Below are 21,462 nucleotides of genomic sequence, written 5' to 3' on the forward strand. Positions count from 1 at the left end.
AACTACAGCATTTTGTATGCGTGCATACTGCACATTGTAAAATAATAAATCCAGACATTTGCCAGGGCTGAATAGTTTGAAGATGCATCCATAAAACCAAGAAAGTCATTACAGTGTGAGCCATGTTTTCGGGTTCGTTCTCCATCCCTCTGCTGCAACCGCGGGTAAACAACAGTTACTTAATGATGATCGTGCCACGTATCAACGTGATGACGTGTCAGAGTCAACAGTGCTCGAGTACTCTTGGGTTTGGGCAGGCCAGCAGGAGACAGTGGAGGGGGGCATTCGTGCTTCAGCATGGTACAGTATACCTGCCTTCACTCCACTGAAGCAGACAATAAGTCTTTTTCCAATTTTAGATTGAATAGATTGTGCTGCATTTGGGTCCATACACACACCTGTATTCAATTATCTTGGGACCAGATGATTCCTGAAAACACCAGGTTTTGAAAAAACACAACTAAATGAATTACTTAAAAAAAAAAAAAAAGACCAACAGTTGTGGTTGTTTCTTTAACTGCTTTCTGGTGAACAGACATTTGTTTTTGTTTGTTTTTTACTGAAACTTTTCTCTTTCCAGGCATGCAATCACTCAAGTGTAATCATTCAGCCAGAACACATTGTGTGATTTCTGTTTCCTAGTTTTTAAATGGTGCAATTTCATCAAGGATGGATGGGCACCAGAGGTTAACAAAGCATCTAGACAGAGAGGAGTATAATCAAATTGAGGGGAGATGAATTAAAAGCTTAACAGAATTTGTTGAGCATGTTATAGGGCAGTGACCATGCAGTTAACAGCAGCAGTGGCACTTTAAATACATCAGCTTTATGGTCAGTCACAAACATGTCCACCAGGTTGAGAGCACTGGGGGAGAAACCAAAGACCTGTAACAAGCAGGTTACTACAGTATGTGTAAAGTCTTTTAAGATCTGTGTGTACCCTGTGAAATTCAGCTATGACATTGCATAAAACTTTAATGCAGTAATAAAACTGTGATTTTGGAGGCCTGCAAATTAAAATGCAAAGTAAAACAGGAGGGATTAAGGCGTCTAACATTTAAAAAGAACTAAAATTGCCAAAGGTGAGAGGATGGTACTTAAGACCAGACTCATAACTGAGAGCCCATCCTGTCTTCCAGAGGACTTGGAATTTAAATGCAGCAAATTCAAGGAGTCTGGCCTAACATCACCCCTGCACCAGAAGGAGGCGTTAATTATAAGTAACATTGTCAGAACAACAGATGAAGTACTTAAAGCAGAAGTAAGTGATATATTTGTGTTAATATAAGTCTTAAATAGTTAGCAATCACTTACATAGAGTGTTTGGTCTGAAACACGGGTCTGTCAGTCACTCTGCTCTGAGCCGAAGAGAAAACATTTATCGTATCCTACAGTTTTTATCCAATGAGGAGAGAGAACGGCATGCAGGGCTGTGTGTGCAGCCAAGGAACGCCGTGAATGTGGCGACGTAGCGACGAGGACTGTTATGGTGCGTTCAAGGAAACTCGTATTTTTCCGACCGTGAAGTTGTACCAGTTCGATCTGGTACGAGTTCACCGGTCAGAAGTTACGAGTGGCCGTTATAGTGACTTTCACCGGTAAAACAGGTCGGAAAAACACGAGTGGGTTGCCTGAAACGCTACAAAGTCGTAAGTTGTGACTTGAAGCTGTAATTTACGATTTCAAAAGCCTGCCTGGAACGCAGCATTAGCGAAAACGACCGGATCACTTACTTCTGCTTTAATATGTGAAAACAACAGCAGTGAGATTCACCAATTTCAACAATATAGTCAGTCACATGACCAGGATAAAGGAGAAAACTGACAAATAATTTTAAATTATTAAAGTGTTGCCAAAGCTGAGAGGAGACTGATGAGGTCAGTCTGTCAGTCACGTTTTGTTTTTATTTCCAGTTGTCACGGTCTCTGTGATGAAGATGAGAGTAAAACGGAGGAAGCTCCTGCTTGCATATCAGAATTTGCATATGATGTTTAATGAAAGAACAACGTTTCGGTCACTGGGACCAGGGACAGCTCTCCTTTCCGAACACCCCCCCCACTCCGAAACACCACTGTTCCGAACGTCCCCCCGATTTAGGCAATGAAGAAAGGAGTTGGTTAAGTTTAGTAAAAAGGCCAGGTAGAGGCTAGACAGGCTAGAAGCATAATGAGCGTTAAATGTCATAGATATAAAGTGCTTATTTTGCAGTTAATTATGCACATGATCCGTTTGATCCCAAAAAGGAAAAAAGGATCAATGCGCAGCCTCCGTTTCCTTTCTGATTACATCCATCTGTCCGTTCGGAGTGGGAGGGTCTCGGAATGGAGAGTTTTCCCCAATAGCCTTTTTGGAATAGCGGGGTCTTTAGAAAAAATAGAAAACCCCACTACTGAATGGAAGTCTATTTTCGGAAAGGCGGGGTGTAACCGCTGAGACCTTCATCAGGTTATGTAACCGAGGAAGCAAGGAAAAATAAACGAGACAGAGTTAAAAAAAAAAAAAAACTCTTAGTATTAGAGTCAGGATTTGAGGATCTTTGTTAAATTTAAATGAAGATCTGAAATTAAGGAGTAATGGAAACACATGACATTGCGTTGTGTGCTCATATCCCAGTTGTCTTGTTTCATGGGAACATGAAACAAGACAACAACTGCAGGGTTTCCCGCAGCGCTTTCCTGTTAAGGCGGCCGCCTTAACAACAAAGAGCTGCCGCCTAAACTAACATCTTCAAAAAAAAAAAAAAAAATGTAGCGCCCCCCCCCCCGTCGGACGATGGCCGCATCCTCTCACACACATACACACCACAGAGAAGCGCGCACGCATAACAGCAGCGCGTGTTGAAAGCGAAACTTTAATACGGCACGGCGCGGTGCGTCCCCCCCCCCCCCCAATCGATCGATCCCCCCCCCCCCTCCCCCCCCCGTCAACAGATCTCCGCGCTACCCCCCCCCCCGTCGACAGGTCAGACACCACCTTAACTAACAAATTTTCTGGGGGAAACACTGAACTGAGAGGACCTTAAAGGCAGGGTTGGAGATACAAAATACAAAATAGTTTGAAATCCTCTTCATGCTCCGATTGCAACCAATTAATTAAATGCTTTTTCACAAAAACGAAAAAAGTCAGTCACCTGTGGGACGGACAATCCCGAACGCAACGTTAAAGTCAATCAAGCTGCCGTCTCCCTCTCACTCTCCCTCTCTACCTCTAAACTGGATGTTGGGTGGTTTATTAAGATGTTTGGTGTTTTCATTCACATGAATGAGCCATGAGAAAAAGCTGGAGGAAAGTTAGTGATGTTGACACGCAAAACAGTATCGCAGAAAGCCGCATCGCTCACATTGGGTCGTGCCACGAGCACGATACCTTTGCGGCTTCTGATCTGTACTGTACTGATTGGTCAGTGCTTCGGCTGTCTTGATTTGATCCTGCGCTGGACCAGGTTCAGCAAGATTTATCCCGGTAACAAGTGAACACCACTTCACTGGACAGAAAACCCTGAGTTAAACCATAAAGTTACTTCATTAATCCCAAATCAAAATTATTCATAGACTCATTAACTCTGCTGAAGATGATGGGCCTGAGGGGAGCTGAAAGAATTCCAGAAATCAAACTCCACTGTTGAGTGAAGTAAACAAAAAAGCAAAGCCAATAGCTGGAGGACAGGAGCGTCACTAGAGACTTTTGATTTCTGTCTTATAATAGAACATTTACCAGCAAATCAGTCTGTCACATGTGAAATCTTAAAAGCAGTTTAGAAAGAGGTAAATTGTATTGCTGTTATTCAAGCATCCCCCCCCTTTTTTCCAAATTAGCATGTAACATGGCGTGTTCACCGTTAAAGATGAACATGATTACACCCACCTGTCCCACTTTCACTGCCATTCACATGTATAAACGCAGCAATTTCAAGTGATTATACACTCAAATCAAAGCAGAGTAGCAGTTTTACAGCACCACACCAGGCAGATATAGAGGCCTGGTGTGGAGCTTTTGAAGGAACAAAGAATTTGCTGATGGGTGAAGGTCCAATTTTGTACCGATTTACCCACGGATAAAAGTGCAGTAGCATCCTCTCTTCATGTGAAGGTTAGTAAAGGCAAGTAGTAATTATATGCAGAATAAGAACTACTTTATTAATCCCCAAAGGGAGATTAATTTGGCTGTACTTGTAAACGTTTCATCTGCTTTGCCACACATTATTCCCAAATTGATACAAAGATTTAAGAGAGTATATTGTGAATTCTAAGTTATTCTTAATAAAGGGGGCACCCTCTCTCCACACCCCATCTTCTCTACTCTCTGTGGTTCTCATTTGTGTGTAAACTGTGCGCAAAATTTGTGAAATTTACGTGGATTTGCACATTCATCAATCTTTTAGTATTGTCAATCCTTTTGTAGCTACTCACAAAATCTGACTGCGCATAGTGCTTGTGTAAATTTTGGAGTGCACATAAATATTGCTTGTCACTGTTGGAAATTACAATTAAAATTTGTATTGCTCTCTGTTACGTACACAATACGCAAACGCCTTTGCAACACATCATTTAAACATGGCAAACAATTAGAAAGTCAAATACTTTATTTATACTCTTGGGTAATTTTTGTTTGCAATGAATCAGCCTTAACATCTACAACATTAACAAACAGCACAGAACATGTAATAGGACATACATATAAAGTGACAACAGTGCTCAGGGAGGCGGGCGCAAATTGTGCGCAAATGACGCACTGGGGTCTGGGTTGTTTGGGGAGCTCTCCGCGGTGCTGACCAGCCCTCAGCAGCAGTGGCGGAGCCAGGAAATTTTCTGTGGGGTGGCCAGGATGGTTATGTGATCATTTTGGGGTGGCAATGTCTCACTGTAAAATATAGCAATATTTAGGTCACCTGCTGTAAACCACACACCTGCATAATATTTAGAACACAGGTAATGGTGGGAAAGATCAGCTAATATCTGGTTTAAGTACAATTCCAAGTTACAGTACCACTGTGTAGGTGTTAGTATACCTGGAGGTCCTCTTGATCCACTGGGCAGTACTGGGGGCTGCTCTCCCTCACTCTCTGAGTCTGTCTGCTGATGAGGTCTTTCTCTAACATCTAAAAATAGAAGTAGTGTAGTGTCACATTTTACAGTGTTTTACAAAAAGGTTTATAACTGTTTCTGCATGATTTGTTTAGACAGAATAAATAAGAGGATAGCAACACAAGAGAACCAAACGTGTGATTGAAATATTTACCTGGAGGACCTTAGATGTAAAGGGTCACTGGTGGGTTAGCTGCTCACTGTCACAGTCTCCTTGCTGGGCTCTTTGGGAAACAACTGAAAAAGAATGTGTGTCTGACTTAAGGTGGTGAAACTATTTTCTAAAAAGTTTTTTTTAAAATTAATGTAAACTATTTTCATCATGACCTGTTTTTGAACATAACGGTAACAGTATGGCCAAGTGCAAGTGTGAGAGGGTTTGTATACCTGGAGGCTGACTTGGGACAACTCCACTCACTGGGGACTTTTCTCTCGCACTCTCTGAATCTGTCCCCTCTATCTGTTCATCCTGTCTGTCTTTCTGTGCCTCAGCTGGCTTCTTCTTGACTGCTCCCTTGCTGAAGAAGGAAACTATGTCTGCTGTCTTTCTCTTCATGCCTGTGCTGCTCTGACATAATACAGTGCACCAATGCCAAATGCAGATCAACAGTACCACCATCATTATAGCTAGTAGCTACTTGCAAAGTTAACAAAAAAGAAACACATTACTTTTTGTTACTTTTGGATTACTTTAATACCAAACATATGCAAATCAAGTCACGCAGCTATCACGCATCAATCCACGTAGACAATATCACTCAGGAAACAGGAAATGAAACACACCGAGCATTTCAAAATAAAATACAATGGATAAACTCTCGATTGTAAATCATCACTTTATCAACACAGCCGCCGGCACAAACCACGAGTTTGGGTGGGGGGGTTGGTTAGTTTATCACGCAAGAAAGTCACAACAAACAAGTTTTGCACAATGGTTTGCACTTTGCACAGATAAGTCAAGTCTTAAAATGTGTGCATTGCAACACCTTCTCATCACAATCCACGTACACAGATCAGCTGTTATTAAAACCCAACTCATCAATAACAGGATCGTGATATTGGACCCCCCCCCCCCAAAAAAAAAAAAGAAAAATTCCAATAGTAATCATGACAGAAAAATGACAGTCTATAGAAAGAGACCATCTGTGGCAGCAGGAGGTGGTGGTGGATGGGTTAGCCTATATATCATAGTGGAGAATTCCTATAAGAAAGTAGCAGATTATGTGCATTATTTTATTCATGAATGTTAACCACATTGTTATCCACTGAAGACACGACAACGGAGATCAACCAATGTTAACGAAGCAGCCCAAACCAAATTACTTTTCTTGGTTAATAACCTTTCCATGCTACAGTATGAGTGTTAATCATTGTAACCATGCTGCTATGAGGATGTTTTTTTTTTTTTTCCAGAGATACACAGATGGGGTTGAAAAAATCACATATTGACCATTGGTTGCTCAGACTATAGCACTTGCCTAAGTTTGCTACATTGTAGATTAGAACACAGAGTGACATCTTGCTATAATTATTCAGAAGGAAATGTTTTATTAGCTCTTACATTGTGCCTTATGTAAAGCTGTGAAAGGTGAGGGATTGCTCTACCTGCCAAATGCCTGGAGGAGTCTATAAAAGTTAACATTGGATGCTTAACATTATGAGACACCTCATTTAAGTTTAACTTCACAATGGGCCACATGAGCCTGCAGGCGTTTCTGCTTCCCATAAAGCCACTCTGCTGTCCTGTAAAGTTCCCTCTGAGGCTCTGTATCTTCTCTCCTCTTAAACGCTGCCAAAGTAGAGACCTCCTTGGGAAATAGGACCTCATACATTTACAGGAATTTAATTTTTTTTTTGTTACTTGTTTGTGCTGGATTGTAATTACTATAAATCAAACTGCTGCAAACTGCAGTCACTTACATTTTTTGTGCTCTGCAACATATCACATTTGATAAGTCTGCCTCAGAGGTAATAGTATTAGCATTCTTTCCACAGTTTGCATTTCATGAATACAAAGTTTTCATTTTCAAGAGTATATAAAGCTTCTTTTTTTTATTTTTTATCTCTGACTGAAGTATCTCTATGGTCACGGCATTGGATTATTATTTTTGTGTGTGTGTGGTTTTAACTGTATACTCAGAATGAGGTACGACTAACTATTACACGTTATGGACACCAACTGTCAACTGATTTCTGGCAAGTGGATCAGGAACAATCTGCAGGCAGAGCAGCAAGGAGCCAGACATACTGTATTTTCTTCTGACAAATATTGTTCTGTTATTGGTTCTGAATACATTTTCCCTGCTGGTGAAATGAAAACAGCTGTAAATTGATAGTGATTTAGCTTAATTTGCATAGACGTATTTAAATGAGATCAAATGTTTGAGCATAAATCAAATCCTAGGTCTTAGTACTGTGGGTCGGATCAACTAAAGATGTCTTTATATGCCCCCCCCCCCCCCCCCCCCCGCCTCTCTCTCTCTCTCTGCCCAGTCTTATCAAAGTGGAAGTTTGCACAGGGAGAACAACTGACTGCATGTGCAGCTCTTGCATCACATCACTTTTTCAAAGCCAACTCAAACCTCTGTGGTTTTGTAGAAGTTTGATTGATCCTGTAAATTAATATTTGAGCTCTGCTTGCGTTTCCATTCAGCTGGCCCTTCTTCTGTGTCTATAACAGCACTCTGTATTGTCTGCATGATACATTATGAAGTAAATGTATGCAGCAGCACAAGGATATAGAGTTTGAAAAACAGTATATTACTGCTGTGATGTTGGTATTCCGACTGAAGGCCACTATCAATGTTCGATGATGTGTTGGCTCTGCAGAATGTTCGGGTTGTGCTACAACCCTGGTTTTACGATTGAGAACGAGAGTTCGTACTTTTGCCATATTGCTGATCCCAGATCAGCCACTGAATATTTACGAGTTAGCCCTTTACAGCCAACCAGGTGTCTCCACCTGGTTTAGGTGGCGCTCTCTACGCAGTATAAAACCTGCTCCACAGTCCCCGCCCGTCCTCAGACACCCATTAATTCCGTCAGATTGCAGACGTCATGTCAAAGGCACAAAACACAAAAAACTGGAGAGTGCCATTGCCTCTGTACCGAAGATCAACATAAAGTTCTTTGGAGAGCAAGACCTGAGGACCATCCGGGCAAAGACACTTTTTACTAACTTCATAGTTGAGCACAATTTGCCTGTCCATGGCTGATCATGCAGGACCACTGCTTAGAAAAGTGTTTCCTGACAGTCAAATTGCCCAGCAATACGGCTGTGCCCACAAGACAGCTGCTATCATTAATACACTTTCCAAACATGATGAACAACTGTGCCATTAGCATAGCAGCTGATTGCAGCACTGACATGGATGATGTAAAGCTCTACCCTTTGGTTGTTCGTCTCTATGATCAGAAGGAGGGAAGAAACTTTTTGCAAACCTCTCCACAGTTATGCTCGAGGCCTGTGTGATTTTCCACAGTAACAAAGACTGTGAAAGGATCTTCAGCTTGGTTACCAAAAACAAAACGCAATATCGTGCTAGCCTAAGCACGGGGACACCTCTCCATTCCGACACACCGCCATCCCCCCGAAACACAGCTGTTCCGAACCCCCCCTGCAGCTGTCCGTGGTGCTGAACCGGGTGACGTTTACACTCTCCGTTGTGGGAGATCTTCCACAGAGTAAAAGAAATACACTATTTTTTTCTCTCCCCCGCTCCGCTCGAGCACGACTGAACCGGCTTGAGCCCACTTCATGGGCACGAGGCTGGTTGGTTAAGTTTAGTAAAAAGACCAGGTAGAGGCTAGACAGGCCAGAAGCATAATGAATGTTATATGTCATTAATATGAAGTGCTTGTTTTGCAGTTAATTATGCACATGATCCATTTGATCCCAAAAAGGAAAAAAGGATCCATGTGCAGCCTCCGTTTCCTTTCTGATTGCGTCTGTCTGTCCGTTCGGAGTAGAGGGGTTTGCCCAATAGCCTTTTTGGAATAACGGGGTCTTGAGAAAAAATGGGAACTATGGGAACTGGTCTATTTTCGGAAAGGCGGGGTGTAAACGACCCACCCGTAGTGCTACATGGATCCTGCCAACAACGCCAGAATGTGGCAAGGTGAAGAGGGCCCAGGCGAGCTTCGAACCTAGACTCCCAGGTAATAGTCATGCACGCTAACCACTTGGCCAAAGGGACATCCCCTTGGCAAAGTAGCCAGGGTGCATGATCAATTGGAGGCATAGTGACAGGACCCTCAACTGTCACACAAGTAAAACAGTGTAATATCTCAGTTCACTGAAGCATATACCTGCATTACACTATGTTCTCATTCACCCTTAAGACTCAATGTATTTGACCCCAAATCCATACAGTATATATCCAGCATGTGAATGTTAACATTCACATGCTGGATATATATTGTAAAATCATAATAAATTCAATGCATTTCAAATGGAGGATACATATTCTAAAGAATATAAATCCAATGCATTTCCACATTTACATGGGTATGTGTTTTAAAATGGCTGTAGCAACAGGTTCCAATTAGGTTTTTGAAGGTAAATAAACTTGTTTCTCTGTATTTTCTTTATGAATTTCTGTGTACACTTAGTTTGGGCCTTTTAAAACAGATCCAGTTTTACAGCTGACATTAATTTATATCATGTTTACACTCATTGTTAATGCCATTATGACAAGACATTCCGGAATTGTCATTGTATCACAGTCACTATTGTGGCAGAACACAGTCACAGTAGTGCGTTAGTGGTAGAGTAGGAGAGATAGGTTACGTTTCGGTCCAAGTTTGACTTAAACAGCGCATTTTTAAGATGTTTCGCCTGTGTTCCTGCATCTCAGAGGTTTGTTTTCTTGACAAATTACACATTCTATCATTACTTTAGGGTGTATTTAACATTGTCAGTGGTAAAATCTGAAACTATTTCAACTTAATAGTTCTCACTGCTCTAGTTTATATTAGTTGTGAAGATAAATCATGTTTCAATTAATCTAACACATTTTTTTTAATCTGTACAGCGTTCGGTTTCTGTTATAAATACTGTGGGAAATGAGAGAAATAACATTCACCGCTCTCTGGCAAGGTAAGGAAGTTGATACCTATTAAGAAACAGTTTTCTTTTGCTTCAGTTACATAGACAAGTTAATGAGCCTTTTCATTCGTGTTGGATAATTTTACACAAAATGCTAAAAAGCAATTGTGTGTGTAAAGTGTCTCAAGACACAAGCATTTAACTTATCCTGGTCCTGTTGGTGGAGTTGTAGACACCTGACCTGAACTCATGACTCTGATTAATCAGAATCGGGATTGAGTTGTAATTGGTTCAGATGTTTTACTGTATGGTACAACCTAAATACATTTTTCAGCAGTGTACATATAAACTGGTGTACTCACTATTATTTTTTTTTGTCACTCAGGCCTTTTAAGAGAAACAAAGGTAAGACCACTCTTCCTGGCTACATATCTGTATTCCTTCAGCTCTTTTGTTAGCTTGGACACTAAGTGACACATGCAAGACAATTTTGTATTTGCCAGAAACTGATTTATCTGTTCAAATGTTGCTCCAGCCAATCATTAAATTCAGTCAGATAACAATAATTGTTTCTCTCTTTTACCAGTGTCCCCCCTTCAGATAGCAAAACCAGAAAGAAAGGAATGCCAAAATGGTGGGAAAGAAAGGTATGTGTGTTCGACTATTTTTTTCAGTCTCTTTCCTCCACATTCTCTAGGAGCTTATATTGTCTCTTTTTTAATTTTGTATGTGTGAAATAAAGAACAAATAACATGTATAGATGGCAGAGATTATAGTTTACATACACAGACCTTACATGATTATAAACCTATAAACTTGATCGATGATTGATCAGAATGGAAAAAAGAATATATATATATATATATATGTGTATATATATATATGTGTATATATATATATATGTGTGTGTATATATATATATATATATATATATATTTTTTTTTTTTTTTTTTTTGAAGTACTGAAGATCATCATAGAAGATCTTTGCTATTTAATGTTAAACCAATGATTTATTTGTATAGGAACAATAAAAATGGCTGTATTTAATAACATGTTTAACTGTATACTATTAATGCAGTCAAAAATACAAGTTGTACTCATCCTGAAAAACATAAAATCTGTTCTAGTAAATATTATGCTGAATTTGGTCCGCAATCTATGACACTAATAAAAACAACAAAAAACCAACTGTGTTCCTCTTGATCTCCAGAGTTGCCACTCCCATCATTTTGGCAAAGGTAGATAATCAAAGAAGACCATGGTGGCGTCGCCTCCTTGGTCCACTCTTGGTATGTTTGACTGTTTAATTTGCTTCATATTAAACAAATGTACATAGTAAGAATTACGTTTGAACATATATGTTATCAACAATATGTTATTTGACATACTTGATCCCAAATACTGTTTTTTCCCCTACAGCCAATGGTAGATAATTCCAAAGATGAGAAACAAAGGTAAGACCACTCCTGGACACATCTGTTCCTTCATTCCTTCAGCTCGTTTGTTAGCTAGGATACTAAGTGACTCAGAGAATTTCGCAAGTTGAAATGAAAACTTTTTATCCTGCCAGTGTTAATGCAAGACTGTATTTGCTCTTTGCCAGAAACTGAATTATCTGTTCAAATGTCGTTCCAGCCAATCATTAAATTATGGGGGCGGGACTAAATAAGCTTTTGCTTCTCCCGCTTTCCCTTTCGGCCATGTGTATTGTATTATTTGAACTAAGATGAAGTGTGAGGATGATGATTTAAATTGACATGCCCGAAATAAACAAATTGATTGATTGAAATTCAGTCAGATAACAATAATTGTTTGTCTCTTTTACCAGTGTCCCCCATTCAGATGACAAAACCAAAAAGAATGGAAAGCCAAAGTGGTGGGAAAGAAAGGTATGTGTTTGACACATAGTGAAGGGTTCAATGTGAACCTGTGTTGAGGTTTATTAATTTATTAGTATTAATAGAGGAAGGAGGCTGGAGCACACGGTCAGATTCAAGCTTTTAATAAGGTGTGGCTGCTGATGTTCTGACTCAGCGAGTCTGTGCTCCAACCTCCTTCCTCTAAATACTGCTCATTTGTCTCCAACCCTGAGACGCACCGGTCTGCAGTTCGTCCCCAAAGCTGAAGCGCAAGGATTCTCCCATCTGATTAGTATTGGTATTTATCAATTAGTGTTTCTCTGCATGATTTAACCAGTGTTTGTTTACCTCAACAGAAAAAATGTAAAGTTTCGCCCACACCTATAAAAATGACCCCACAAGAAAACACACCTAGAAGGAAGACCCCACAAGAAAGCATGCCTAGAAAGAAGACCCCACAAGAAAACACACCTAGAAGGAAGACCCCACAAGAAAACACACCTAGAAGGAAGACCCCACAAGAAAACACACCTAGAGAGACCCTACAAGAAAACACACCTAGAAAGACCCTACAAGAAAACACATCTAGAAGGAAGACCCCACAAGAAAACACACCTAGAAGGAAGACCCCACAAGAAAACACACCTAGAGAGACCCTACAAGAAAACACACCTAGAAAGACCCTACAAGAAAACACACCTAGAAAGAAGACCACACAAGAATTCACACCTAGAAAGACGCTACAAGAAAACACGCCTAGAAGGAAGACCCCACAAGAAAACACACCTGGAAAAAAGACCCCACAAGAAAACACACCTAGAAAAAAGACCCCACAAGAAAACATGCCTAGAAGGAAGACCCCACAAGAAAACACACCTATAAGCAAGACCCCACAAGAAAACACACCTAGAAAAAAGACCCCACAAGAAAACACACCTAGAAAAAAGACCCCACCAGAAAACACGCCTAGAAGGAAGACCCCACAAGAAAACACACCTATAAGGAAGACCCCACAAGAAAACAGGGTGGTTGAATGTAAAAGTCAAAAGGTAAAAAGGGAAAAACTTGTTCCTCAAGCTCAGCCCAAAAAGACACATAGACTTCAGCACATCAGCTGTCTTGGGTAAGTACATCTGGATGTCCATACACACACAAGAAAACAAGTCAGACATGAGTCAAATCAAAGTCAGACAGTTAAAAGGACATTAACTCCAGTTTGTGAACACATCACTGGATCATGATACTGACTGTTTGACTTCTGTTCGTTCTGTTTGTGTGTCAGATTCCCAAATCCAGCACAGATCTGTTACATGAACTCCTGCCTCCAAAGCCTCCTCACACTGGAGGACTTCACTGGATACATCATTCAGCAGGAGCAGGTTTTGAGATTGTGCCCTGATGCTGCAATCCTTAGGTACAGCAGCCTTCTGACAGAAGCACTTATTTTATCCTCAAGTTGTAGCCTGAACACCAAATAGTTTAAAGTCATGGACTATGCCTCTAACCCATCCCTTTGCCTCTCTCCAGATCATTATTAGACATTCAAAGGTTCCAATTCTCCGGTGAGGCCTCCATTAAACTCCGCCTTCTTTCTGCGTTCAAGAAGGCGGTAGCTCATAATGACCCAGAATTTAAAAATCTTGACCAGAAAGTGAGTAAACAGGTTTCATGGTTTGTTTGTTTGAAACATCTTCCTGATAGTTTCTGCTTAAATGTTTAAAACCCCTCTTTCCATTTGTGTGTACGCATATTTACAGGACGCTCATGAGTTTTTGACATCTGTGCTGAACCAGATCAGATGGTTGACCTCTGATCTCCAGGTGTTAGGTCTTTGCATTAACCAGGTTTATACCTGTCCAGTGGAGAACAACTTTGTATTTAAAATGCACAACATCAGGAAATGCAAGGGGTAAACTAGGCAGTTACACACAGTTCATTTTGGTGAACTGATCATGAACTATACTGGTGAAGATTCCACTGACAATTCTGCTACATTATAACCATATTATCTCTTCAATTTGTAGTTGCTGTACAATGTCTACCAGGGAGGAGGATTATACTAACCTGTCACTGGACTTGATTTGTGGTTATGAAACTGTACAAGAGATGTTAGAAAATTATCTTGGGGTAAGAAACAACTCTCTATTCGTATTAGAAAACCACTATCATAAGAAATGCTATTATTTCTTGCATTAGTATGTATGTGTATGGATATGTAAATGTTTAGTGTTGTACACCCAAATCCTGTGTAGAAGTGAAATAATGTTGATTTTGTGCTGTTCTGCAGGAGAGGACATTGAAGTTCAAATGTGAGTGTGGTGGTACAACATCTGGCCAGCACTCATTGTTTGTTAATCTTCCAAGGTAAGTGACATCAAATCCATCACATGACACACCCAACTCAACAATGGTTCTGGTTCGTCCATTGGTATGAGTAATTATGAAATGTTCATGGTGAAAAATACCATTCGGACTATGTTATAACACTACATTAATCTGTCTCTGTCACCTAGTGCTCATGTCTCTTCTGTCTGTCTGTCCACAGAGTGCTGGTCTTACACCTCAAGCGGTTTAGCTATTCATCAGACTTCAAGCTCATGAAGAACCATGACTCCGTGGTCCTGTCCAGAGACCTGGTTGTGCCCTCTAATCAGGTACACAAACACTAAATGGCCTAATAACAAACAATGCCAGCAGACTGGGCTTATATAGGATACATATTTAGAGATGTGTGGACTAACTCTGATAAATTGTGTTTCTTCTCAGGGTGGTGGTTGCTACAGTTTGGTCAGCACCATCAACCACATCGGTAACACTGCAACATCAGGTATGATAATCTGTTGTTTTCCTTAAACTCACACAGAGTATAAGAAACAATCATACCTTCATAACATCCAAAGAAACCCACTTAATGACGTTTGTCCTCCCGCTAGGACATTACATCTGTGATGCGGTGGATCCTGACGTGGGACGAACTGATGTAACCGACCGCTGGTTCACATATAGCGATAACCTGGTTAATTCAACAAGCGGTGCCTCTGTTTGTAACCAGCGAGAGCAGACATCCTACATTCTGTTTTACAAAAGACAAGTAAGTCAGCTGTCACAAGTCAAACACATCAGATGATGCAGTAGAAATTAACTTACATATTACATTTGAGAAGAAGGATTTATAAATTCACTTATTCTTTCTCTGTGTTTTTCTATTCTCAGGACTAGACAGCCGGACAATTCTTAAGAACCATGGATCCGAGTCACTCTCTACAGCTTTCTTTAAGAGTTGCTCAAATGTGGACTCCCTTCATTCAGCTGCTTCGACAACTCTCAACTCCCTTCATGCAGCCGCTTCGACAACTCTCAAGCAACAAGCAAGTCCTGGTGCCAGGAGAAGAACCACCATCCCTTAGGAGGAGGGGCCCCCAGAGAGCCTGGTTCCTCCCAAGGTTTCTCCCTCTTACAGGGAGTTTTTCCTTGCCACTGTCGCCAAAAAAAGCACAAATCACAGCTCCTTTGAGCAGTGATTCAAATTCTAATTGGACATTAGGTTTAGGTGCATGGCTTGCTCTCTGGGGGAGAAGAAACAATGGGCCGGACTAGGTAAGACGAAACAACGTGAACGTCTGTCACATCTTGGCCACTTTAAACAGCTCTTTGATGACAGCCAGCCTCAGTCTAGCCGCACTCACATCACTTTCTGGTGCCAAGTCACTGTAGTAGCTCTCACTCTCTCTAAATTTCTCTCTCTCGCTCTATCTATCTATCTATCTATCTATCTATCTATCTATCTATCTATCTATCTATCTATCTATCTATCTTTCGCTCCCTCTCTCTCTCTATCTGTCTCTATCTCCCTCTCTCTCTCTATCTCTCTGTGTGTAAATAAAAAATAAAAATAAATATTTGCATTTTGTTTTGAGTTTATTTAATTCTACCTGCTACTCTGGATGTTGACTGCACTAAAGTCTGGTCTTATGTAACTACCTCTGTGAACATCAGCAAGCACACACTGTGAAATGAACTGTTTGAATATAATTGAATGTAGTTGAGTATAGTATATTTTTTATATTTAAGGTCCTTGTGATAAGTGTTAGTTAATAGGTAATAAGGCCCTTATAAGTCCTTATAAGCTGCTTATTAACATTATGTGTTTATAAGACTGTAAGTGTTAATAATGTCATTATAATATACTTAATATCAGACTATAAGAGATTTACAAGAACTTAAAAGAAACTTGTTAACAGCTTGTAGATGCTTATGAACATTAATAAAAGCCTCATGAGTATATTATAAGTGTTCATAATAGCATTACAAACACATATTGACTTAACTAACCCAACCATTATCTTTGTCATGCCTTTGATAATGTTTTTTTGTTTACTTCATTAATATTAAAATGTAATTTATTGCTTGTCTAGTATCAATTAATATACAGTTGTTAACAGTTAACTATGCTTTTTGGCAGCTACTGGATCTAAAGCAAGAACAATGCCTTATTACGGCTAATAAATATTTTATTATGCATTTGATTTTCACAACTTACACATTTTAAGTAAAAAAAACTTTGACGCACCTTCCTGAAAACTGTTGTGCAGAGGAGAGAGCAGCAGACTTGTAGAGAAACTCCTGCACAGTTTCTTCTCACTTGGAACATTTATTAAGCCATTGTTTCGTTCACAGACTTTTCTCAAGGCATTGTCTCTCATCCTCTTCTTTGTCAGCTTCATCTGGTGACAGATTAGATTTTTTCATGATTTTTTTGCTCCCAGTGTCTCAGTTCACTGCTTTGCCTGTGTCTGTGCAAATCTCGCGCGATTTGCATTGACACCCAGTTCACAGCTCCGCAAATCGCGCAAGATTCCGGCAGAGCAACACTGGGAGCTTCCGCTACAAACAAGCTTAAAACATATACTTAATTATTTAATTTTTTTTGGAACAATTTCTCATGTTGGGGCTTCAATACAAGAGGGACATTACAGTGTTGGGAGTAACGCGTTACAAAAGTGTTAGCAATTACAGTAATGTATTACTATTTGCTGTAACGCGGTAATATAACGCATTACAAATAAAATTTCGGTAATATTTTTATTATTTGTTACAATCTAAGTAACGCGCGTTACAACGCATTTTCATAAAAACGGGTGAAAACTTATCAGTCGCGGCCGCGGGGATGTCCGCGTCTGAGGAGGTGATAATCAGCGCAGCAATAGCAGCCTTTGAGCAGATGCATCATGTTTACATGCGCAAAATTTCTTAATCAGATTAAAAATTTGAGGGATCGGAAAATCCGAATCCACTATTTACATGGGCGCAAAATCAAATAATCCGATCATGACGTGCGTACACATGCACCAAGCTTTATTCAGAATAACAGCATTTTGACATGACCAGAGCTGTCTTTTCCCTAAAACAACAGCAGAAGAGTTGTACTTCCTGTACTACTGTAAACAAACCAATAAACTCAGAAGTGGCTCAATTTATCCCATTCAGTAGGACTCAAAATGGAACTGCACCAGATTTTAAGAGCTGTTGCTGTACTCCTATTGTACATTGTTATAAAGCGGACTCAGCAACGTGTCCTACTGTTCCTGCCATTGATAATCACACCGGACCCAAGAAATGTGCGGATGTGAACACGCCATATCCGGCCATCTTGTTATGAACTCCCCTGGGAGATGTGAAGCAAGTGAAGTGTAAGGGCCAGGTGAGGTCAAGGTAGACTGATCCACAAATGCACAACACAAACATATCACAAGATGGGAGGTAGCGCACTTAACCCAATGAGTGGGCGGAGTTTGGTTGACCCATATCACCTGGGCTGGAGGCGGAAGGGAGAGACGACTTCCGGGGTTTCGAGACGAAGAGCAGCAGGTCTCCACGAGGAGAGACCACGCTGGCGACAAACACACACCCACACACCGCACCGGAGTCACACATAAAATGAACTAAGAACCAAGTGCCGAGTCGAGCGAGCTGGCCGGCTGTGGAGCTGCTGTGGCCGTGTAGCGACGGGGGCGCCCTGAGCTACGGCCTCGCCGAGTCCAGTCGCGCCGGGTCGTACCGGGCCTAGAAGCGGTAACTACGGAGGGGGTAAGTGAAGCAACTCCCATGCTCAGGTAGATACACACGGGGACAGCTCTCCATTCCGACACCCCTCCACTTCGACACCCCGCTGTTCCGAAATAGCCCCACTTCGAAACACCGCTACTCCGACACCCCCTCCTCCCCCCCGCAGCTGTCCAAGGTGCTGAACCGCGTGACGTTGTTTACATTCTGCTTTGTGGCTTGTCTGTGAAACGTGCGCTGCTCAGGGACTGGGCAGATCTGTCCCACTTGCTTTCTCCCCGACTCCGTTGTTGGAGATCTCCCACACAGTAATAGAAATACACTTTTTTTCTTTTTCTCCCCCCCTGCTCCGCTCGAGCACGGCTGAAGCCGGCTTGAGCTCACACGGGCGCGAGGCTGCTGCAGCCGCCGCTCGCACTGACAGCTGACTGAGGGAGATGCTTTGGTTGGGCTTAGGCAATGAAGAAAGGAGTTGGTTAAGTTTAGTAAAAAAGACCAGGTAGAGGCTAGACCAAGGGGGCAGTTGTCGGTCTGAGAAGTGAAGCTCACTTCCGCGTTCAAAAAACTGCAATCCCCTCGAATTCCTCTGGGGGCTGGTGTCAGAAGGGAGCATTCCCCATAGAGCCCCATGTTAAAATCGCCGACTTTACATCCTCAGTAAACATGTTAAAAGCCTGGTGTCAGAACGTTTTTTCGTCTCAATCGATAGTTTCTACCCCCGCACACACTCTGAGGGGGGTGAATTTTTTTTTAACTCTACCGTTTTACTGTTATAAGGTTAAAACTCTGACCAATTAGGGCGCGGAAACGTTGAGTGACAGGTCCGAGCAGCTCCGGAGACAGGCTGCTTCGAGGCCAGTGGGCGGGTTCTCGGCCGGCCAATCCAACATGGCGCTGTCCAGGCCGCCATATTTGAGTCACAAAAACGACTCCCCAAAACCAATGGGTGACGTCACGGACGCTACGTCCATTCTTTTTACAGTCTATGGGCTAGACAGGCTAGAAGCATAATGAACGTTATATGTCATTAATATGAAGTATTTGCTTGTTTTGCAGTTAATTAGCCTATGCACATGATCCGTTTGACCCCAAAAAGGAAAAAAGGATCAATGCGCACTGCGCGCTGGGGGTTTCCCCCAATAGCCTTTTCGGAGTAGCGGGGTCTTTAGAAAAAATAGAAAACCCCGCTATTACGATGAATGGAAGTCTATTGTCGGAAAGGCGGGGCTTCGGAAAGGCGGGGTGTAACCGATACACACACATACAGACAGGTACACAAACTCACGTCTGTGCATACACTTGAGAGAGAGATAACCACAGGAGCAAGCGGGAGGTTTCAGGACAGGCATAGTTTAATAAACGAGCTAACGTAATATCATGTTTCATGTACCAATGCAGTCCCGTTTGTCCGCGTGTGTTACACCTCATACGCCCAAACACAACCATATGGTCAATGCAAAACAGCACGTGCATATTAATTAGCCATGTGCGCTCTGGAAATTTGTTACGAGTTACATCAGTGGAAGACGGTGAAGACAACAGACAGGGAGCGGGGAAAGAAGGGAATTTCTCCGAAAGCAAGATGCACAGCAATATCGGATCGGTACTAGCCTACTCGCTCTCTTTTTTCTCTCCTCTCGTCAGCTCCAAACACTCGCCCACCTCGTTAACTCTAGTGACAGAATAACAAGTCTCAGTAGATCATGTGCGCGCTGCTGCCAGTGTGTTTTTAAACTTAGCGGGTTTGATTCCTGTCGGACGTCACACTAGAGTGTGTAAAAGCAAACTGCCGCCGTTAGCTTAGCAACAGTTGTTAGCTTAGCAACAGCCGTTAGCTTTGCACGTCTGAGGAGTTTATTTAGGCAATATATCACGACAGGCAGTGGGGGTTGTCGTCCCTCCGCTTCGCGTCGGGCCAACGCCCCTTAGCCGTGGTATAATGAGTATACCACGGACTGGAGTGATATTGCTTTTATAAAACGGTTACCAATCATGACAATATGAAAGAGGAATACGCAATCAATTTCCTGTAGTTTTATTCAACCAGAAATATATTATCCGATAAAATAGCCCCACTGTGAAAAAAATAGTCCCACCTCTCCAGACGTTAGCTCCAAGTTAGCTCTGCATGTCGTCTTTTCCTCTGCTTTTTTTTCAGGTGAAATTCACTGCTCAATCCCCTCTACCATTGTTAACCCTCCCCGGAAGTTAAAGTTAACCTTAAACATGTGAATTAAACTACTTTAGTCCATTTTTTAACATCGTAAAAACATCAACTGTCTTTTGCTACGGACTGCAACAGTCCGTTGTCATGGATACATGACAACAACTTCCATTCATACTAGTCGTACCAAAGATATTCAATAAATGGAAAGATACTCCATGAGCGGCTGCTCCAATGATATGAAATGGTATACACTTCCTGTCTCTCTAAATGGGCGTGGCCAACCGTCACCCCACCTCGTCTGTGATCGTGTGTGTGGATTTATACAATTTGTATGTAGATGAAAGTGAGATATTTATATTTTCTTATGATAACATTAAATATTTACACTACTAACAGTAATATTTAGCATGCCAAAAATAATTTAAATCATTTTCACGGGAGTTCGCGGGCGTTTGTTTGACGTTGCCTAGGAGATCTGTGCCAAATCTCGCGAGAGTGTGTCGTAGAGACAGAGACAGGTCTTGAACAAAGTGGATTTTCTCCGGATCTCTCCGTCTGAAAATTACCATTTTGGTGTCAACCTGTTCAGAAGAGATGTGGCTTGTGAAAAATGAGTCCAAAATTTGCTTCAGTGACCGTGGGGAGAAAGGCCCGACCATAATCGGTGTTCACATTAAATTGTCCCATAGGAATCAATACACTCCAAGCTGCCTCTGGTCTCTCTAAAGGGGCGTGGCCGTGCAGAAGCCCACGTGACATGCATACAGGAAGCTGACTCGTCATGAAAGGTCTTGGTTTATAAACCGTCTTTGGTCGTACGTGCCTGACGTGGAGTGATGCACCTGCAAAGCATTCTGGGTAGGCGGCGCGTCCAAAAGTTGACTGCAGCTCGACTTGAAATGAATCCGTCCGACGCAGGGTCACTGTCCAATGGGGAGCGAGATAGAGAACAGCTCGGGGGGGGGGGTCTGTTTGTCCACTGTCCGTTAACTCGCCGATCTGTGTTCCCGCCTACCGAAGCGTCCGTTTTTTTGGAGGCGTCGCGTCCGGCAAGAAATCGCATTGACGCCAGTGGATCCTAGGCGTGAGGAGTCACGTGCCGATTTGGTCTGATCTGGGCGGAGTTTAAGCCGGTCGGCCATGATGGAAGGACCGATCCGTACCCGGAACACGATCCGTTCCAGACTTCTGCGCATGCGCCGTTTTACGGCATTAGCTTCAAAGCTATGCTAATTGATAGCC

The 21,462-nt window shown here is 41.8% G+C and overlaps 1 protein-coding gene and 1 long non-coding RNA gene across 2 annotated transcripts; both read left to right on the forward strand.

Annotated features, from left to right (window-relative positions):
• The first annotated feature begins 9,832 nt into the window (after positions 1-9,832).
• Positions 9,833-10,778, forward strand: LOC146979170 (uncharacterized). The gene is made up of 4 exons (XR_015036988.1): positions 9,833-9,942; positions 10,118-10,182; positions 10,517-10,536; positions 10,718-10,778. It is a non-coding gene; the product is annotated as an uncharacterized LOC146979170 (long non-coding RNA).
• Positions 10,779-11,991: 1,213 nt separating this feature from the next.
• On the forward strand, positions 11,992-15,236 carry LOC146979171 (ubiquitin carboxyl-terminal hydrolase 37-like). Its single transcript, XM_085790259.1, has 10 exons — positions 11,992-12,020; positions 13,273-13,404; positions 13,518-13,641; positions 13,748-13,899; positions 14,015-14,117; positions 14,278-14,354; positions 14,536-14,644; positions 14,757-14,817; positions 14,924-15,081; positions 15,204-15,236. The coding sequence occupies exons 1-10, from the start codon at positions 11,992-11,994 to the stop codon at positions 15,207-15,209; spliced, it is 951 nt and encodes a 316-aa protein (XP_085646385.1). The 3' UTR covers positions 15,210-15,236.
• The last annotated feature ends 6,226 nt before the right edge of the window (positions 15,237-21,462 follow it).

Source organism: Trachurus japonicus, chromosome 11 (assembly GCF_045865225.1).
Source record: "Trachurus japonicus isolate A0001 chromosome 11, Traja_1.0".
Classification (NCBI taxonomy): Eukaryota; Metazoa; Chordata; class Actinopteri; order Carangiformes; family Carangidae; genus Trachurus; species Trachurus japonicus.

What these genes read in the sequence shown, in the direction of transcription:
- LOC146979171 (XM_085790259.1), top strand. Translation starts at nt 11,992, where the DNA reads ATGGAAAGCCAAAGTGGTGGGAAAGAAAG. An exon ending in TTAAAAATCTTGACCAGAAA is followed by an intron (nt 13,642 to 13,747) that starts GTGAGTAAACAG and finishes GCATATTTACAG; the next exon opens with GACGCTCATGAGTTTTTGAC. An exon ending in TGTTAGAAAATTATCTTGGG is followed by an intron (nt 14,118 to 14,277) that starts GTAAGAAACAAC and finishes GCTGTTCTGCAG; the next exon opens with GAGAGGACATTGAAGTTCAA.